Below are 20,413 nucleotides of genomic sequence, written 5' to 3'. Positions count from 1 at the left end.
TTGATCATTTGATGTTAAAAGTAAAAAATCGAGATCTTTTAATAATTTTTAATTCATTATGTTTTGTAATTAATTATAATTATAATGATATATAAATTTTATATTTGTCACATCATACTAGCTTTGATCAGAATCGACAATCCCTCCCACCATTAAAAATAGAAGCACTACGTTGTCACAACTCATAGATTTTTTATCTTTCCCACAGCTTAGAAATTCTGCAAAATTGCTCTTTACAAACCATGCACTTGAGATTATTTTAAAAAAATATTGTTTTAAGAATAAATTACAAACACTAAATTTATTAAGACTTTTTTTAGTCATGGGATGGAAAGAGAAATATTGTTGTGTGGTCTTGGTCTTTGAGAAAGCTGAAAATATTCAAAGTTTTGCAGGGAGGGCAGCACATGAAAAGAAGAGGAGACGCATGTACAAGCGCGTTGGGCCAGAAGTCATGATAGATCATAAAGACTAGAGAACCCGTGTTTGCAACATCACAACCTACTTTGTTGTATATAAAAATCATTAACATCCACATACGAATATTTATCAGGTCAAAATGTCCTCTCTCCTTCTGCAGGAGTATGGGCCGCTGTTATTCTGGCCTTTTAGGCGCTTGACGGACACCCTCACCCTATATTGGAATACGACGGTCAAGTATATGATGTAGGGGTGGCATTTGAAGCCGAAGGGTAATAAATTAGTAGTTGAGGCACATGAATTGGGAAAATCTGGCAACTAGATTTGGGAGTTTGGAGGGTGTTCTGTACGACACTTGCGAGGAGAGTGAAAGGATATTCCTAGATTTGGTGGTGCTGTCAATTGGGACCCCGAGGAAACTACCATGCAATTTCCTCCCACGCAAAAGCTTCACGTAATCACGAGTCCTCTTCTCCTCGCAGCTTCATTGCAAGTCCCATCTTGGTTTTATTCTGAATTAAGTTTTCATTTCAGGCGAATTTCATAGCCTTGCACTCTATATAAGCAGGTACATGCCATTTATTTCCATGAAACAATCTATTCTTGTTTTCCAATGGGGGCGGAAATAGTTCTCAAACCAGCAAGGTGGTTCTCTAACAGGAGTCTCAGGTTAAGTCTCCATAGGCGTTCACCCAAGTCCAGCTCGGCGTCAAGCTCTCCTCCCTCCCCTTCGTGTTCCCTTCAGCCGAAAGGTGGCGCAAAGGAGGATGAGCTGAAACAAGTTTTCCGACATTTTGACAGCGACGGGGATGGAAAGATCTCAGCACTAGAGCTTAGAGCCTATTTTGGATCCATTCAAGAATACATGTCACACGAAGAGGCTCAAGCAGCGATCAATGATCTGGACACGGACGGTGACAACCTGTTGGACTTTCAGGATTTTGTGAAGCTGATGCAAAGGGAAGACGGGAATCAGGAGGATCTTAAAAGGGCCTTTGAGATGTTCGAATTGGAGAAGGGGTCTGGGTGCATAACCCCCAAAGGCTTGCAAAGGATGTTCAATCGCCTGGGAGATGAGAAATCCTACGACGAGTGCGTCGCCATGATTCAAGTGTTCGATATAGATGGCAACGGAGTGCTGGATTTCCAGGAGTTTCATCAAATGATGGCTTAACATCATATTAAATAAATCAAAACATAAAAAGACACCTCATCATCGTACCTGTCCTTATTCGGTATAGAATTGAAGAAAATCGGCTTGCTGTTTTTTGTTGATTAAGAAGTGTAGTTTGTAAATAGAATACGACTGTTGCTTTGCTTGATATGTTTGTAATTAATCATGGTTTATGTGTATTGGTTTCTTCCCAAAAAAAAAAAAGAAAGAAAGAAAAAAATGGGGGTGATCAGGTTGTTGCATGGTTGCACTCATGGGTAGAGCAACAAAGTCATATGATGAGAGGAGGCCCATCTGTCCGGAGTCTCAAAACTGAAGCAAAGGTAAAGAAGTGTCAATTTGGCTTTAGCTGTAAAAGAAGAAAGTGAAGCTAAGTTAAAGCAGCAGTGTCGATTTGGCTTTGCCTGTAAAAGAAGTTTCACGAGTTCGCCGATCTTTGTCATATATATTGAATGGATCTGTGGAATCACGGACAGATTATGATTCACTATAGATAGTTACATCAAACCTTAAGGAAAATCCATGTTGATTCAAGTTTGGACCTGATGACCTGATCATCTAGTGGAGGCAAAACTCTTCATTGGAAGTTTGGGCCGAGATTCAGCAGATTAGGATCTGCAGATTGACATGAGATTGGAGACAAACTGTATACTACTTTTTCACTTCCAATTGATGCTCAAACCAGTCCTCTCTGGAATGATACTTGGAATTGTTTGCTGTTGTAAAACTTGAAAATGATGAGAAATAAAGGGAAAAAAATGGTTAAAAGCCGAGTTTTAGTATTTTGAAAAAGAAATGGTCTTTTTTTTAGTAATATTTTATTTATAGACTCCATGTTGAGATTACTACAACAATTCCAAATGAAGAAATTTAAGAAAAAATAAAAGAAAATACACAGATTTAACATGATTCAACAGAATGACTATGCCCATAGGAACAAGGAATAATACTTTCACTAAATCCAAAAATAGGGTTACTCAAAAAGGGTATTTATACTAATTATTGAAATTCTAAAAATACCATTAAACCGTACCGTAGGAGTACGCTCTTTGAGTGGAACGGAACGGAACAATGATATTTGTCCATCTTTTTTTTATGTCTTTCACTCAATATGAGCCACATATTACAACACTCCAATATGAACTTTGGTTTTAGTGCGAATTAAAATCAGTACTTATTAATGTTGGTTATATTATTAAAACCTTGCTTACCAATATTGGTTTTAGGAAAAAAAATTGAAATTGGTCTAAAACCTCAATGGGTAATGTTGGTTCTAGTCTCTCTGTTGTTGGACTTCAACCAATTCAAAAAGATTTTTCACAATTTTTCTTCAATCAAAATCACGTGCAAGTTTAAATGCAACAAGACTCTCCCAATCATTTTCAAATGTAAGTCACATGTACATACTTCAACACTTATCAACACGATTCATAAGAACAATTTCTCAATAACACAAATTTCAATTTCTACTAAATATCTATATTAAAATAAATTAATAGAAAAAATATTCAAGATATCAAAGAAGACCATACCTATTTCAGCTTATTGTTCATCCATTCAACTTATATCCATAAGTAATAAATGAAAACTAAAACTAAAAATAAATCAAAGAGTGGAATAAGAGAAAAAAAAGACAATGACACTAAAATTTATGTGAAAAATCTTCAAAGAGATAAAAAATCATAAGTCTACTATCAATTGAAAATGTCTATTATGAAAAATAAAAAAGGAATACAAGATTTTACATAACTTAAACTTATCAATCATTCTCGGACCACTTGATTAGTACATTTCCATTTTCGACTTTACATCTTCTAAAGCATACTTGGAGCTCACACTAAGTTCGATCTCAACCTCTTCTTGAATCTACATAAAAAGAAAATAAGTTTTCACCCAAACCCAATTAAACCGAAAAATAAGAGATAAATGAATAGGAATAAACCTTTTTTTTTTGCTCAAGAAAATTCATTAAAAACAACTTGAAAAATTAGAAGAAAATAAGATTTTCTCAATAACCTAACACCCTCAATTTGGTAATACAAGAGAGCATAAGGAGAACAGTTGCTGGTTTCTCTACATTTCAAGAAACAATTTTTGCTATTTAAATTGAACGAAACCCTCAATCCAACAATTGAAATAATGTTAAGAAAGAGCTACTTGGATTGATCCGACATAAAGTTGAATCGATCGTAGAACATAATATTTTGAATACTTAGTAAAAAAAAAAAAAATACCTCTCAAACTTCCCAACTCTTTAAAAAAATATTTACAAAAAAACAACAATTTCAAAGATGTGATTGATTCAATTTTATATAACTCCAACTACATACACCTTGGTCTTTTAACAAATTCAATAACTTGATCTTCATTAGGTAAGTAGTTCTAATTTGAAAAAAGTAAGTTAAGAGATACTTAGAAATTTTGTTTGAAATTACCAACTTAACTAAATAACTCACAAAAACAATTTTGTAAAAGACTTAAAACCAACATTACTCCAACTTTAACATGGTTGGTTTTGAATAATTTTGCAAAAGTCTTAAAACTAGCATTACTTTTTTATTTTATTTTAAGTTTTCTTAAAACAATATTGTCGGTATTGGATGTGGAGTAAATTTGAAGTTATCTTAAAATCAACATTGTCAAATGTTAGTTTTAAATATTTTTAAAACATTAATTTTGAACCAATTTACAATAAATCGATAATTATTTTGAAAGTCATCTTTATTCCTACAATTTATATATATTTTTTTCAAACATTACTTTTTTCTAAAACTGTTAAAAGCCTTTATGATTTTTATTTTCACATATCTATTTTCCATTTATACACAATATGCAATAAATATTTATGAAATTCAAAATTGAATCCTAAGGAATTCATTCAAAATACATGTTAAAATGATTTTAAAATTCGATTCATACTTAAAAATTTTAAGTTGAATTCGGTTTTTAAAAAACCTGATGTGGACTCCGCATTTTTGCTTATGCGATTCCACTCGATGACGAACTCGATTTTTATTCGAAAAAGGTTTATTTATTAAGAAAATGACTTGGAGTCGCCACTTATTTTTGTTTTATTTTTAAAGAGAAAACAAATAAGAAAGAAAAAAACATAAGTGCGACTCCTTATTTGGAAAAGCGGGTCTATGAAAAATCGAGTCGGGTCTGGGGGTCAGGTTACTAATTGGAAAGGTACGGTAAAAAAATCGAAAGCACCCCTCTAAGCCCCTAAAAACGAGTCTTTACTAAGTAAGGTGAGGCAAACATGACAATTAACTAAGAAATCAATAGATACCAATGAAATGGTCAAATAATAAAATGAATCATGTATGAGAATAAGCAAAGTGGGAGTGAGAGCGTATCTTGACAGCAAGTAATATTGCGCTATCATAGAAACAAGGTTAGTTCAAGTATAAAATTATCACATGCATATCAAAGAGCAAGGTGAAAATCAAACAATATACATTAAGCATAACAATTGACAATCAAAAGAGATCACATGTAGGGCCCCCACCAAAGCCCAATTTATCTTTCATGAATTAGTTTCACAAATTCCATTGTTTTAAAATTATGAAAAATCATATTCATGCCTATTAAAAAAAAATCAAGGAAAATAAGAGATTATTTGAAAATCAAAGAAAACTTGTGAATTAAAAATATTTGAAAAAATGAGTGTAATTAAAACTATTCAAAAACAAAACTAGACTTTTCAAAAATTTATTTGGAAATTGAAGTCTTGAAAATTATTTAAAAATTAGAGTTTCGACAATTAAATTTAAGAATTGGAATTTCGAAAATTAAATTTGAAAGAAATTGGAATTTTGAAAATTATTTGAGAATTGGAGTTCTGAAAATTAAATTATGAAAATTGGAAACTTGAAAATTATTTAAAAATGGAAGTTTTGAAAATTGGAATTTTGAAAATTATTTGAAAATGGAAGTTTTGAAAATTAAATTTAAAAATTGGAATTTTGAAGAATTATTTAAATATGAAATTTGAAAAATAAATAAAATAATAATGATTAAACAAATAAATGTGAAAAATAGAATTTTGAAAATTGTAAATTAAATTTGGAAATCGAAATTTTGAAGAATTATTTAAAGATGGAATTTTAAAAATAAGTAAATAAATAAATAAATAAAATAATAATGATTAAATAAATACATGTGAAAGTTGTAATTTTGGAAATTGGAAATTAAATTTGGAAATCGGAATTTTGAAGGATTATTTAAAGATGAAAATTAAATTAAATTAGAATTTTAGAAAATTATTTCAAGAATTGAATCTTGAAGAATTAAAGTTAAAAATTGGAGTTTTGGAGAATTGAATTTCGAGAATTAAAGTTTTGTAAACTAAATTTAAAATTAGATTTTAGAAGATTATTTCGGAAGTGGAATTTAAAAATAAATAAATAAATAAATAAATTTGGAACTTTGGAAAATTATTGAAAAATGAAATTTGGGACCTAAAAAAAAAAGCCTAAAAGGTGAAAAATTGTGGAGTCAAAACAAGATTTTTTTGAAAAGCAATTTTTTAAAAGCCGACATGGAGATGGATGGGGAAAAAGGCATGTGAACTTTATGACTGGCCCACCATCAATTTGTTAATTACCACTAGCATAAGCCAACTGCCACCAATTTTCTACCACCTCCACTAGAATCATTATCACCATCAAATACAAACCCTATGAATTAGTCACTACTAGTAACCACCAAATATCTAACTTCCATCAATACCAATTTTAGTTTCTTCGAGAATTAGCTACACGTTTCCAAATTCAACAATTGCAATTGATTAAATTCAAAAGAGAAATCAAATGCAGCCTCATTAAGTTCAACTTAGGATTGAATCATAAGAAACCAACTCCATCTTTATCGGTAAGGCTGACTCTGACTATTAGGTAGCCAAGATGCAATCCTAGTGTACGTCCAACCCAGAAGGTTAATCTCAAGAAGCAAAAGCCATTGATCAAAAAGCTCATCGGAGAACCTAGGGTTCGACTTGAGAGCAAAAGGCGACATCTCCGACAGCTGCAACAATTCGGTGTCCAAAGACACCACATCGCCAACTATCTCCATATTATCGTAGCCAAATTGAATCTCTCATCCACAAAACAAAATCAAAATAATCCTAGATCAAACAAGCGTCGATCACTCAAAGCGACCTAGATGAACCACAACACCAATGCTCGGCGCATTGAATCAAGAGCATAAAAAATCAGAAATTTGAGGCAAAAATGTTCAGATTTGAAATTGATGAAGTGGAAGAAACCCTAGATCTTCATGGAAGTAGGGAATGGTTTATCACTTGTTGGAACAGAGAATCAGAAAAAAAAAAAAAAAAAAAAAGTGAAAAGAAAATAAGAGAAAGATGGGTGAGATTTAATTGGGAATTCGACGAAAAAAATTGCAGAAATTTGAGAGAGAAATGTACATCTAAATCAAATTGAAGCCGAAAGACATAGGAGAACAAAATAGTTTGAAATTTACAATCAATCCTAGATCAGCAAGAAGTCATAGAATCTCTTGTAATCGTACCTAAACAACAAATAATGCTGAGAGAATCGACTAAAAATGAGAGTAAAACAATGTAAAAGAAATAAAGGATATGGAGATTACAAAAACCTCACCTGCAGAGCCTCCTCCCAATCCGTGCTACCTTTGCTTCAAGTGAGTTGTCTCATTTTTCTCAAAAAAAATCCCCATAGAGTTCCCTTGTTTTCACCTCTCAACTTCCTTTGCTCATATTTTTCCTTTTCGTTTATCTACCATAAAAACCCTACACCCACTCTCCATATTTTCTTCCCAGAAAAATCCCACTCCGTTGCTGCCCTCCTGTTTCTTTTCAAGCTATCACCCAAAACCGACTCCCAGCAAACATCTGGCTCACTCTTTGGTTATCTCTCCCTCTGGTTTGCCCCTCAAGCTCCCCTTCTCTCGATGTTCCTCCTCACGCCCCTTCCTTCCCAACCTAAAAACTCCTGACTAGTTTTCCTTTCAAGTCGTCCTGTCTGGCCACCACAACTAGCTCATCCAGTCCCATCCCATGGCCGCCCAAAGCAGCCCGCTTCCAAGGTGGTCAGAAGAATAAAAAAGTCATTTTTTTGTATCCTTGGGGTCTACACTTGAGGAAAGAATAAAAGGAAAAGAAGAAGAAAATAAAAAATAAAAATAAAATTAAAATTAGATTTAAAATGAATAAACTATTTGGTTTTATTTAATATTTTTCATTTTAAAAATTAATTATAATAAAATCCATTTTTTTAAGTACCATTATTTTTCGCGCTCTCTCTAATCAAAATTTTAGGAGCTAGACTCTTTATGCCATGAGAAAACTGGATTTGATAACCAAAAGTTTGATATGGATTTTAAGACCAAAATAATCTATTTGTAAAAAAAATGGTAAGAATGGTACCCATCTCAAAATATTTGTCAAAGTAATCTTTTGTATCAAAATTATTTTTAATCCACCCCCGTTTGAATGGTATTATGATTTTAATATTATTTTTAAAATATTATTTATCATAATAATCATAAAACCACAATTAGTAACTGTGGTTTTAAAAATATCCTAAAAACCACCGTTATAGACTATGGTTTCACACTTATCTTTAAAGGAACTCACATAGTCATACATCAACTAAAAAAATATGAGATTTTAGAAATTTGTTTTTTTATTTTTAATTTTAGTGTAAATTATGGATGTACCAAAATTTCTTAACAATGTACCAAATTTCCTTAAAGTTCGTTTCAAAATGGAGAATTTTTTTTACAAATTTCTATTGTCAATTTAAAACTATTTTTTTTTTACAAATTATCCTTAATAATTTTTTTCTTTACGGCTGTTTTAAAACTATATATATATATATTTTCATTGAAATTTTGAGAAAATAATTTGGCCTACATGCATTCCCATAAAAATTTATATATTTATGGTAAATAATTTATTTTTTATGAATTTTATCACATATGAATTAAAGAAAATTATTTTTTTATATTATTTTTAAATTTTAAAATAATTAAACAAATTGTTTATATTATTTAAAATTTTATATTTTCATATAAAAAATAATGTGAATGATTATGATTTTAGGTTATTCCTTATTAATTGTGGTTTAATGGTTATTATGATAAAAAAATATTTTACCATTAAAACTGAGGTGGATTAAAATAATTTTGAAATCACATTTAGTAAATGTGATTTTAAGGAAAATTATAAAATCATAATTTGTAACTGTGGTTTTAAGGATATTTTTGAAACTTTTAAAACCATAGTTATCCATTGTAGTTTTTACACTTAAAAAAAAAAAAAAAATTCATGTGAATGCTTACATGGATATAAAATATTACTTTGATAAATATATTGAGATGGTACTATTCTTACCATTTTTTTTTTACAAATGGATTATTTTGTTCTTAAACTCTTTGATACGTCAGGAAATCGAAAAAGTAGTTAAATCACATCCAAGGGTGGCATGAGGGCCACGTGTGATGCAAGTAACCTAGAAAGAGAGCATCGGATGGGCAGGGAAGAAGCCAAACCTAGGGATCAAAAGCCGTCTACGGTGGCAGATTCATCTGCATCCGTTGACTGTAATTAGAAATGAAAATTGTGGATACAGTGGCCATAGCCCATGCTCTCGCACTTGCTGCTTACGCTGATGCCGCTTCTGCTTCCCAATCTTCTTCCCAGCAAACATTCTCATCCTCCACGACTGGGGGTCGCGCCGCTTTTCAGTGGGGTGGAACCATATCTGCCACGTCAGTCGCCATCCTGCTCTTTTTTTCTTCTACGTTTTTTTTTCCCTTTAATCCATTGGAACCACAATTTAGTCTCTTTCACTTCTTATCCTTCAAGTATTTTCTTCTTCTTCTTCCTCCTCTTTTTTTTATTTTATTATTATTATTATTATTATTTATGTTGTTTTATAGGTTTTTGTTAATATTTTCCACTTTCCATTAACATTGGGATCTGGGTTTGGAAATACTTGCATTTTTATTTGGTTTTGTGTTGTAGATTTTTGTTAATCTTGAATCACGTAGGGCGGAGATCATCCATCCAAAGTTCCCTTTTGGTCCTCTTTCTTCTAACGAGTTTCCCTGCAGTGCCGTTGAATATTGTTAGGTGCTTTCCGATTTCCTTAAAAATTTCGATGTTATTTGGTCTCTGATATATCATATATATATATTCTGCCATTACATATACTGAAACTACCAATCCCATGTTGCAGGGGGCAAATTGGACGTTGGTTTGCATTTCTTGCCGTTGCAGCAAATCTCTTCTTCCCTCGGAAGTTTCCAGGTTCGAATTTCTCTTAGACCACAGCAACTCATCTAATCAAATTATCATTGCCATGGTGCTGATATGAATATCTGCAGTTGCTGGTTTTATCCTATTGGTGGCCACTCCTGACTGGCTGGCTAATGGACTGCGTGATAGCATTGTTGGTGGTGTGTTTTGTCTCCTACTGGGAGTGTGTCTTGTGATAACAGAGATTCGAGGAATTGGAGGATGCAGCAGATGTGAATGTAATTTACTCTGCTTTGGTTTTTCTGTTTGTATCTCTTTCCTCTTCTTCTTTACAATATTGTATTTATGTTTGAGATCTTGGTAGGGATGGAGTTTCTCTAGGGTGATGCTTTGGGCTTCCAACTTCAAGCTCTTTATTGGGTTCCATACTTCTATAATGAGAATTTTAATTCCATCCATCAGTTTCTCTGCAAACTTATGTCTTTGGTAAAATGAGCCTGGGACACTAACCTTTGCAGGAATTTTAGTACGCATAATTGAGATAGAGACCAGCTGATTATTCCTTTAGAATAAATCTTCCAGGATATCACTTCGAGTCCTATCTTCAGCTTTCTCCATTTTTTCTTTACCGTTCATCCCTTTGCTAATAAATATACAAAAGCAACATTGGGAACTGGGAATTCTTGATGTGTCCCACCCCTTTACCATCAGGCCAGCAATTCAACAGGTGGAAGGTCACTTCTGTAGGGATAAAAGGGAAATAATCCCTGCTGGGTCCCAAATGGGTTTGATGTGAGATATTGGTGGTTGGAATCATTTCACCTGCTCATGCTGCAATTGCATTTATTATTGTAAACGAGTAATTTAGTTCAAAATGTACAAACACAAAAGGCCAAGAACTATTCTATTGTAGAGATGTGGTCAGTGGTTACAGCTTATCCTAATAGGGCCCATCTTAGATTTTTTTTTTCTTCTCAGATTACTGTCGCTGTGTAAGGAGAAAGGTTCAATCACCCCACGGATGTAGAAAAACATTGGACAGCATTTTTCTTGGCCCCAAGTATGAAAGGGTTGAAATTCGCTATTTCCTTTCCTCTCGGGATCCAATACAGTTTAGTTTTCCAGATTAATGGGTTAGGCCCGTTGAACCATTATATGTGGGATGCTACCGCCCACTGGGGGAGATTGGATCCATAAGCCCCATAGTCAAACTTCTCGCATGCTTTTCGCCATTAAGAGTCCATTTCACTTTCAGTACTTGTTGGGCTAAACAGCAAGTTCCCACTCCATGCTTCTGCTCGCGGGATGGGGCCTAGCGGCATTGAAATTACAAGGAACTTCACCATTCAGAGTCTAACTTCTAATTTTTTATTTTTTATTTTTTTAGACAAATGTTTGATGCGCTTAGTTAAACAAAGCTGGATACCACTTCAAAGGAGAGATGCACCAAGCAAAGCATATAAATTATAGAAATGGAGATGGTCAACCAATTAACAACTACTGCATTTCATTCCACCCTGTTTCAAGAAAAAATCTTCTTGGAGATAATGGGACATGTTCTCTGAACTTTCCCTAATAGAAACGTAAACTACCACACCAACGACCCCATGTTGTAATTAGAAGACCTCAATCCTCGTGAAGTCTTCCCAGTTCAATCAAAATGGCTTGGCTATCCTTCATCTCTGTCTTTACTCTTTCTCTGATTTCTTTCTCTTCCTCCATTCTTGCTCAGCAATCATATGTGGGAAAGGGTACAACAGACTGCGACAACAATAATTTAACTTCTGTTCTTGGTTACGCCTGCAATGGTGTCAACGCTAGTTGCCAAGCTTTCCTTATCTTCAGATCTGAACCCCCATATAACGATGTTTCTTCCATATCTGATCTTCTGGGGTCTGACCCATCTCAGCTTGCCCAAATCAATTCAGTTGATGAGACTGCTACATTTGAAACAAAGAAAGAGGTCATTGTTCCAGTCAATTGCTCCTGTTCAGGTGAGTTCTCTCAGGCAAACACCTCTTATGTTGTTCAGCATGGAGATACCTACTTATTGATAGCAAATAACACCTTCGAAGGCCTCTCTACATGTCAAGCTCTCCGGAGTCAAAGAACTTCTCTAACTACTAATATATATACTGGTACGAAGCTTACTGTTCCTCTTAGGTGTGCTTGTCCTACCAAGAACCAAAGTGATGTGGGTGTCAAGTATCTCATGAGTTACTTGGTCGCTTCTGGTGATTATGTTTCAAGCATTAGTGTGAGATTTGGTGTGGATACTGGAATGACTCTTGAAGCTAATGAGCTTTCTGAGCAAAACCCCAACATTTATCCCTTTACTACCCTTCTAATTCCCCTGCAAAATCTGCCCTCAAGTTCCCAAACTATAGTGCCGCCGCCGCCGCCGCCACCAGCACCTCCACCTCCAACTGCTGTATCGTCCCCAAGTAAAAGCTTGAAGAAAACATGGGTTTATGTCGTTGTTGGAGTTGTTGCCGGAAGTGCTCTTGTATTGCTGTTTGGCTCTGTTATTTTCTTCAAATTCTTTAGGAAAACTAGGAAGAAAACTGATCCAATTGCTATCTCAGATAGCTTTGAGGCATGTGAGAAACCACTTAAGGAGGAACAGCATGAGTTCTTGGAGAGTATATCTAGCATAGCACAATCCCTCAAAGTTTACAAATTTGAAGAACTACAATCTGCAACTGATAATTTCAGCCCCAATTGTAGGATAAAGGGGTCTGTTTACCGTGGCACGATTAAAGGGGATTTGGCTGCCATAAAGAAAATGGATGGAGAGGTGTCAAATGAAATAGCTTTACTAAACAAGATCAACCATTTCAATGTCATCCGCCTCTCTGGCATTTGTTTTAATGATGGGCATTGGTACCTCGTCCATGAGTATGCTGTTAATGGACCCTTGACTGATTGGATCTATAACAACAATGATGACAGCAGGTTTTTAGTTTGGATGCAGAGAATTCAAATTGCTTTGGATGTGGCCACAGGGCTTAACTATCTCCATAGCTATACCAGCCCTCCCTATGTCCACAAGGACATAAAAAGCGGTAATGTGCTTCTTGATAGTGACTTCAGGGCTAAGATTGCTAACTTCGGTTTAGCAAGGTCAGCAGAGGGGCAGGAGGGTCAGTTTGCCTTAACCAGGCATATCATTGGGACAAGAGGTTACATGGCACCAGAGTATCTGGAGAATGGTTTGGTCTCCACAAAGCTTGATGTTTATGCATTTGGGGTTCTCATGCTGGAGATGCTTACAGGGAAAGAAGTTGCTGCATTATATGAAGGTGAGAACATGCACCTACCAGATGTCTTAGTTGCTGTGCTCCATGAGGGAGATGGAAAGGAGAAGTTGAGGAACTTCATTGATCCTTCCCTGAGTGGGAATTATCCTTTGGAACTTGCCATTGTTATGATCAGATTGATAGATAGCTGCTTAAAGAAATCTCCAGCAAGTCGCCCAGATATGGTTGAGATAGTGCAAGCCCTGTCAAGAACCTTGACCACTTCAGTGACCTGGGAATTGTCTAATAATGTCTCAGGATACCAAAATTCCAGTTAGAGTTTTTTGCTGGCAATCTCCTTATGGGGAGGTCGATATCTGAATTTCTGTAATATTTCTTACATTCCTTCCCATTTTCCTTGTTATGTTGTTGCTAGTTTCTTGCATCTATAATCAGTCTGAAGTTTAGATTCCTAAAGGCCTCTGTCATATTTAGGTGCTTTGGGTTGCTTAGCATGGTCACTATTTCTTTATTCTGCAGGTAAAAAAATGCCTGGTCCTTTAAAGAGTGCTCTGAAATATTAGTTCACTGATAGAGGAGGGACTGAGGTTACGCCTATGTTTCAGAATAAGTGTATCAGCATTATAGACACACATGAACTTGCATCTTTCAGATCCATTGGAGCTGCCCCACATGAACATCATCTCAAGTTTTACATTATTGCCTTTGAAACCTTCCCGTAAATTATCCCTGCTCAAGGCAGTATTACCTGGCAAGGACCTCTTGCATCCAAGTCTTTTCAATAGCTATTTTACCATTTAAAACCGACATAATGGTTGCTAACTACATATAAAGGCAGAATGTTTCTATGCTCTTCTCAGAGTTCATATGGTGGCAGGCAGCGAGCGCCCACAACCTCGCTACCTTCTGAAGTTCAACCCTGAGACAAGCTGAAATGGTAAACCAAGCCAAACCATATACGGAAGATGACCAGCGAATTATCGACCAATCTTCTCTATTCCAAGAAATTTCGTCACAGAGATACATTGACACGTTATTAGAAAAGTTATTAGAAAAGTCAGTTCAAAGCACAACACCCAAAAGTTAAGCCAACCTGTTTGACAGAGACAGAGAGCATAGTTTATAACCGATTCATCCCCATGAGATCTTCCAATTCAACCAAAATGGCCTCTCCATCTTTCTTCTCCGTCTTCACTCTCTCCCTGATTTGTTGCTTTTCCTTGATTCTTGCTCAGCAGTCTTACCTCGGCCTGGGCACAGCAGACTGTTACAATAATAATTATACTACTGTTCTTGGTTACACCTGTAATGGTGTAAACACCACCTGCCAAACTTACCTCATCTTCAGATCAGAATCCCCATATAACAATGTTTCTTCCATCTCTGATCTCTTGGCTTCTGACCCATCTCAGCTCGCTCAAATCAATTCAGTAACTGAGACTGCTACTTTTGACACAAACAAGGAGGTGATTGTTCCTGTCAACTGCTCTTGTTCAGGTAACTACTCTCAGACAAACACATCTTATGTTGTTCAAAATGGAGACTATCCCTTATGGATTGCAAACAACACTTTCCAAGGCCTCTCAACCTGTCAGGCTCTCCTAAACCAAAACCCTTCTGTAAGTGCAACAAATCTAAATCCTGGTACTTCAATTACTGTTCCTCTCAGGTGTGCTTGTCCAACAAAGGCCCAAAGCGATGCGGGTGTCAAGTATCTAATGAGTTACCTGGTCGCTTATGGTGATACTGTTTCAGCTATAAGTGGGAGGTTTGGTGTCGATACTGGAAGGACTCTTGAAGCTAATGAGCTTTCTGAGCAAGACACCATTAATCCTTTTACTACCCTTCTAATTCCTCTGCAAAATCCACCTTCAAGCTCCCAAACCATAGTGCCACCACCACCACCGCCACCACCACCTCCACCTCCATCTGCTGTATCTTCCCCCAGTGGAAGTTCAAAGAAGACATGGGTGTATGTTATTGTTGGAGTTGCTGCAGGAGTTGTTCTTCTTTTGTTCTTTGGCTATGTCATTTTCGTAAAATTCTTCAGAAAAACCAAGAAGAAAAATGATCAAATTGCTGTCTCAGAGAGCTTTAAACCACTTGAAAAACCCCTCAAGGTGGAAGAACATGAGTTCTTCGAGAGTATATCCAGCATGGCACAATCCGTCAAAGTTTACAAATTTGAGGAACTACAATCTGCAACTGACAATTTCAGCCCAAGTTGTCTGATTAAGGGATCTGTTTATCGTGGCACAATTAAGGGGGATTTGGCTGCCATTAAGAAAATGGATGGAAATGTGTCAAACGAAATAGCTTTACTAAGCAAGATCAACCATTTTAATGTTATCCGCCTCTCTGGCATTTGTTTTAATGATGGGCATTGGTATCTAGTTCATGAGTATGCTGTTAATGGATCCTTGAGTGATTGGATCTATTACAACAACAATGATAGGAGATTCTTGGTTTGGACGCAGAGAATTCAGATTGCTTTGGATGTGGCCACAGGGCTTAACTATCTCCATATCCATGTCAGCCCTTCTTATATCCACAAGGATATGAAAAGTAATAATGTGCTTCTCGATGGGGATTTCAGGGCTAAGATTGCTAACTTTGATCAGGCAAGGTCAGCAGAGGGGCAGGAAGGTCAGTTTGCCTTGACGAGGCACATCGTTGGGACAAAGGGTTACATGGCTCCAGAGTATCTGGAGAATGGTTTGATCTCCACAAAGCTCGATGTCTATGCGTTTGGGGTTCTCATGCTGGAGATATTTACTGGGAAAGAAGTTGCCGCTCTATATGGAGGGAAAAGCATACACTTATCAGAGGTCTTGGCTGCTGTGCTTCATGAGGATGACGGAAAGGAGAAGTTGGGGGACTTCATAGATCCGTCTTTAGATGGGAATTATCCTCCAGAACTTGCCATTTTTATGATCAGATTGATAGATAGCTGCTTAACGAAAGCTCCAGCAGGTCGCCCAGACATGGATGAGATAGTGCAATCCCTATCAAGAATCTTGGCCTCTTCATAAGCCTGGGAATCGTCTAATAATGGTGCAGGATAACAAAATTATAGTGAAAGCTTTTGATGGCATTTACAGTATGGTAGGGTCGGTTTGATTTCAAAGTCTTAATTTTGTAATATTTCGTGTATTTCTTTCAATTTTCCATGGTATGATGCATAATTCAATTCAGATGCAATTCAATCTCTCTCTCTCTTCCTTGTTTTTGCTAGTTTCTCACATATATTTGGGAGTCTAGAATCGTGAAGGCCTGTCGTCTTAAAGTGCTATGGATTGTCTAGTATGACAATTGTTCTCTAGGTTTATTGGTAAAAGATGGTCTACCCCTTTAAAGAGTTTGCTATTAAAGATCTGTGTAGAGAAGCTACTCCAGATATTCCTATGTTTCAGAATAAGTATGTATATAAATGGATACGCATTAGGAAAAGAGTGACCGTCCTGTAAACTGTTTCTGCTCAGATTAGTATTATCAGGCTTGCACACATTGCATCTTTCCAAGTAGAGTACAACTTAGATATGTTTGTACAAGTACAACAAGCATTTAGAGGGTGTGTCCGGAGAAATCGCTGGAGAAATCCAAGTCTCTGTCCTTGTACAACTATCCTATTTCCACTGGAAACTGAAATTCAAGCTCACCAACCATGCTTGTCTATTCACCAGTTATTAGTCCTCCATTTACCCCAAACCAAAGAAATATAAGGTCGAAGGAAGGACTTCACATTGAGATTAGAAGAGATATTGAGTATGAAGAAGAACAAGAGAAATTATTATGGTTGTTAGGAGAGAGAGAATAAAATAAAAAAAAGGACAAAAAAGAGTTCTGAGAGAAAGAGAAAAAAAAATCTTCACTAATCTCCTGGTGCCAATCTGATTTTGAAATTTATAAATTCAAAGGACTAAAGGTGTATTGAAAATTAACCCAAGAGCAGGGTAATTTGTTCTCTCCATCTGGGGGATCTTGGTGGGGAGGAAGTATCCATTAAAATGGTTGGAGTAAAGATGTAAGTGAGGAGGTGAATATACTTAAAAAGGTCAACCACTTCAGTCTGATCTACCTTGCTCATGAATATATGAAAAAGGTTCTTTCAGGATTGGCACCACAAAATGTCTCTTAGGTTGAGAATTGGAATTACAGGATTCATTTTGCTTTGGATGTTGTTAATGGTCTTCACTATCTTCATAACTTCATTCCTGCACTAATGCACAAGGACAGTAGCAGTAGATAGAGATTTAAGGGCTAACTACAAGTTGCGAGATTTAATTTTCCATATCAGGGGAGCTAACTACAAGTTGTCTCTGGGAACAAAAGGATACATCTGAGTTTGATAATTATGCTTTTGTGGTGCTTTTGGACTTGGTTATTAGACAAGCAGCTATTTTCAATCAAGACAAATAAGTACTCCTTCAGAAATCTCAAGCATGGATGGAGGAAATACAGAAACAGAGCTCAGTTATCTAGGAAAGCACCAATCCAACAATCACTGTGCCTACATAAATTTAGTGGGTCCTGTATAGCATTGGAGCTGACCAGCAAATCAGGCATGGTTGAGATAATTTCAACAGTATGTTGACGAATCAATTCAATATGCACCTCGTCTGCAAAGATGATTAAAAGCGAAAGCTATAGCAAGTAGTTTCAACTTGCAATAATGTGTATTTCAAATGCAATAATTTCCTGCAAATGTGTATACATATAATTCAGTCTGTGGTTTCTGTTACCTTGGTTTGCAGAACAAAATATACATGGATTTCACTACTCAGGAAATATAAGATACAAGGAAATCAATCTATTTGGACATATATAACCCATCATTCATTAGCCAAATCAACGAGCTATGACCGGATTGATTATTTGTATTGTTTCTTCTGGTTCAAACCCCTGAGTCCAGGACCTTTCCAAGGTTTCAGAAGATGTCTGACTGAGGACAGAGAGATTAAAGGCGATTTCTGCCATGCTTGGCCTTGCTGAAGACTTCTCCTGTGTGCATGACCTTGCCAACCCTGCCAAGTTGAGAGCACCATCAAAGGGATAAAAGTTCTCCAATGTTGGATCCATCCACCTCCTTATCCTGTCTTCTCTCTTGTCTTCGACTTCTAAGATCTCCCTTATATCCTTCCACAGCATAACAATCTCACCATTGGCTCTCATTTGCATGGCTTTCTTCCCTGAAAGCAACTCCAATAGAACAACCCCAAAAGCAAAAACGTCAACTTTTGGCATCATAGAGTTCATAGCAGGTGTAGCCATAGAGAAGTTTGCGATCTTGGCCTTAAACCTGGAGTCTAGAAGTATATTATTTGCTCTGATATCCCTGTGAACAACGCTTGGTTGAGTATGCTCATGCATATATTGCAGGCCATTGGCCACATCTAGGGCTACCTGTATCCTCTGGCTCCATGTGAGGAAAGCTACAGAGCTTGAAGGGGAAGAAGGCTTTGGGTGCAACCACTTATCCAGTGAACCATTTTCAGCAAATTCATAAACCAAGAAGCGATTCCCATCAGCATCGGATGAGACGCCCATCAATTTGACCAGATTCCCATGATTTACTTTCTGCAGTATCCTTAATTCCTCTGTGATATCTTCTTTGGTTTTCTTTACAGCAACAACCTGACCATTGATTGTGGCCCTGTATACTGATCCTCCGATCCTGTAGTGTTCATTGAGGTTCATTGTTGCCTCCATAATGACTTTAGTCTCGTACATGATTGGCTTGCCAAGGTAGCCTGAAACCCCAGGAAGTAGCTTATCCTGTATGATCTTAAGCTCAAATTTTTCATCCTCTGGAGCTTTCTTCACTTTAATGAGATCAGTGGTCTCCAAAGAGGACTTTGAATGATCCAGAGTCCTCTTTTTCCTGATCAAACCAGTGTAGACCAGCAGGCTCACCAAAAGGAAAATTAAAAGAGCTCCTGTGCTCAAAACCAAAGCAAGGATCCACCTGCCTTTGGATGCCCTTCTTTCAGGCTGAGTGAGAAGTGGAGGTTGTGAAACAGGGATCAACACTGGCTGGTCCACCGAAGCACTAAAGTTCAGATTGTTATTTTCATCTATGATATCAACTGGGGATGCTTTCAAGTTAGTACCCACAAGCAATACATCATCACCAGGTTGCCACACATAAGTAATAAGATAGTTGATGCCTTTATCCGAATGTGACTTCGATGGACACTTACAGAACAAAGGGAAGACTACTTCAACACCAACCTGCAAGGTGGTCGGTTCCAGACCAGGGTTCAAAGCTTCCACTGCATTATAATTGGTGAGATTTTCAAACACAGTGACTGAAACGAAGTAGAAGCTATCATCTGTCCTGATCTTATAAGTAATGTTTGCAAAATAATGGTTTCCAGTGCAGCTACACAAGATAGGTACCAGTAAAAGCTGGTCTGGACTCAACCGAGCTTCCTCAGAAGCCAGATTGCTTGCTTCTGCAATTGATAAGCGACTGATCCCAAACAGATCAGATATATTTCCCACGTCCAAAAATCCAGGTGCCTGAGCACGGTAGATGACATATGTTTGGCATGAGGCAGGTGAGTCTGTGGTGCACGAGAAGTTTGTAACTGGGGTGGCTGGTGATTGAGCTGTGATATGGTTGGTTGAAGAAATGAAGAGAAGCAAGACAAAGGAGAGGAGAGAGACAGTCATTGCTATAAGCTCCGGATAATAAGCCTCTGAAGCAACTATAGCATATATGTTATGCCAGCGAAAGCTTTGATGCCAATCTCCCATTAAAAAACCGCGTAATATTATTCGGGTCGGATCGTCAAACCGGATCAAATAAAACTAGGCTCCACAAAGCCCAACAATATATGAAAGATAGCCAGGAGTACACTTCTGATAAAAAGGCTGAGGAGCATTGTAAGGTTGTAGCTTTCAATCTCAATAAAATAAATCCTTGTATTTAGTAAAATCCAGAGGTCACCATCTCAAGCTTTGATTTGAATGATTCTCCTAGTTTGCATCTCCCTACTGTAGACATCATATCATATGATATCTCGTGTTTGAAGTTTATACTCATGTGGTTACATGTAATGCCTTACATAAGCCGACAAGAATAATTCCTGTTGTCTAGCTTTCACATTTTTATTAATTCCTGTTGTCTTAGTCAGTAAGTCATTGATAAGCATCAGATTGGTTTAATATACAAACCCAAGTTAGGACGGCAAGAAGTTGTCCCATCTCTAATTCTATCATGTACAAAGACAACAAGCCAACTGAGCCAGGACCTACTAATTTGACGGTTACACAAAGGTATATGCATTCATGGAGCAAGAGAATCTC

At 36.4% G+C, this 20,413-nt stretch overlaps 4 protein-coding genes across 6 annotated transcripts; 3 read left to right on the top strand and 1 right to left on the bottom strand.

The window, feature by feature from the left end:
• Window positions 1-994: 994 nt before the first annotated feature.
• On the top strand, window positions 995-2,081 carry LOC117912207 (probable calcium-binding protein CML41). Its single transcript, XM_034826708.1, has one exon. The coding sequence runs from the start codon at window positions 1,034-1,036 to the stop codon at window positions 1,592-1,594; it is 561 nt and encodes a 186-aa protein (XP_034682599.1). The 5' UTR covers window positions 995-1,033; the 3' UTR covers window positions 1,595-2,081.
• Window positions 2,082-9,152: 7,071 nt separating this feature from the next.
• Window positions 9,153-13,759, top strand: LOC117912539 (lysM domain receptor-like kinase 4). Of its 3 annotated transcripts, none has more exons than XM_034827153.1 (5): window positions 9,153-9,716; window positions 9,823-9,893; window positions 9,971-10,120; window positions 11,230-13,468; window positions 13,622-13,759. In XM_034827153.1, the coding sequence occupies exon 4, from the start codon at window positions 11,503-11,505 to the stop codon at window positions 13,417-13,419; it is 1,917 nt and encodes a 638-aa protein (XP_034683044.1). In that variant the 5' UTR covers window positions 9,153-9,716; window positions 9,823-9,893; window positions 9,971-10,120; window positions 11,230-11,502; the 3' UTR covers window positions 13,420-13,468; window positions 13,622-13,759. The 3 variants fall into 3 exon arrangements, with proteins under 3 accessions (XP_034683044.1, XP_034683043.1, XP_034683041.1); XM_034827152.1 differs by lacking the exon at window positions 13,622-13,759 and having other exon boundaries at window positions 9,153-9,352; window positions 9,609-9,716; window positions 11,230-13,558; XM_034827150.1 differs by lacking the exon at window positions 13,622-13,759 and having other exon boundaries at window positions 11,230-13,558.
• A 104-nt stretch (window positions 13,760-13,863) lies between these two features.
• LOC117912541 (lysM domain receptor-like kinase 4) lies at window positions 13,864-16,473 on the top strand. The gene has a single exon (XM_034827155.1). The coding sequence runs from the start codon at window positions 14,242-14,244 to the stop codon at window positions 16,132-16,134; it is 1,893 nt and encodes a 630-aa protein (XP_034683046.1). The 5' UTR covers window positions 13,864-14,241; the 3' UTR covers window positions 16,135-16,473.
• A 1,376-nt stretch (window positions 16,474-17,849) lies between these two features.
• Window positions 17,850-20,351, bottom strand: LOC117912540 (serine/threonine receptor-like kinase NFP). The gene has a single exon (XM_034827154.1). The coding sequence runs from the start codon at window positions 19,859-19,861 to the stop codon at window positions 17,951-17,953; it is 1,911 nt and encodes a 636-aa protein (XP_034683045.1). The 5' UTR covers window positions 19,862-20,351; the 3' UTR covers window positions 17,850-17,950.
• Window positions 20,352-20,413: the final 62 nt, after the last annotated feature.

The sequence above is a fragment of the Vitis riparia genome, chromosome 4 (assembly GCF_004353265.1).
Source record: "Vitis riparia cultivar Riparia Gloire de Montpellier isolate 1030 chromosome 4, EGFV_Vit.rip_1.0, whole genome shotgun sequence".
NCBI classification, from domain to species: domain Eukaryota; kingdom Viridiplantae; phylum Streptophyta; class Magnoliopsida; order Vitales; family Vitaceae; genus Vitis; species Vitis riparia.
This window is presented reverse-complemented; position numbering and strand designations above follow the sequence as displayed.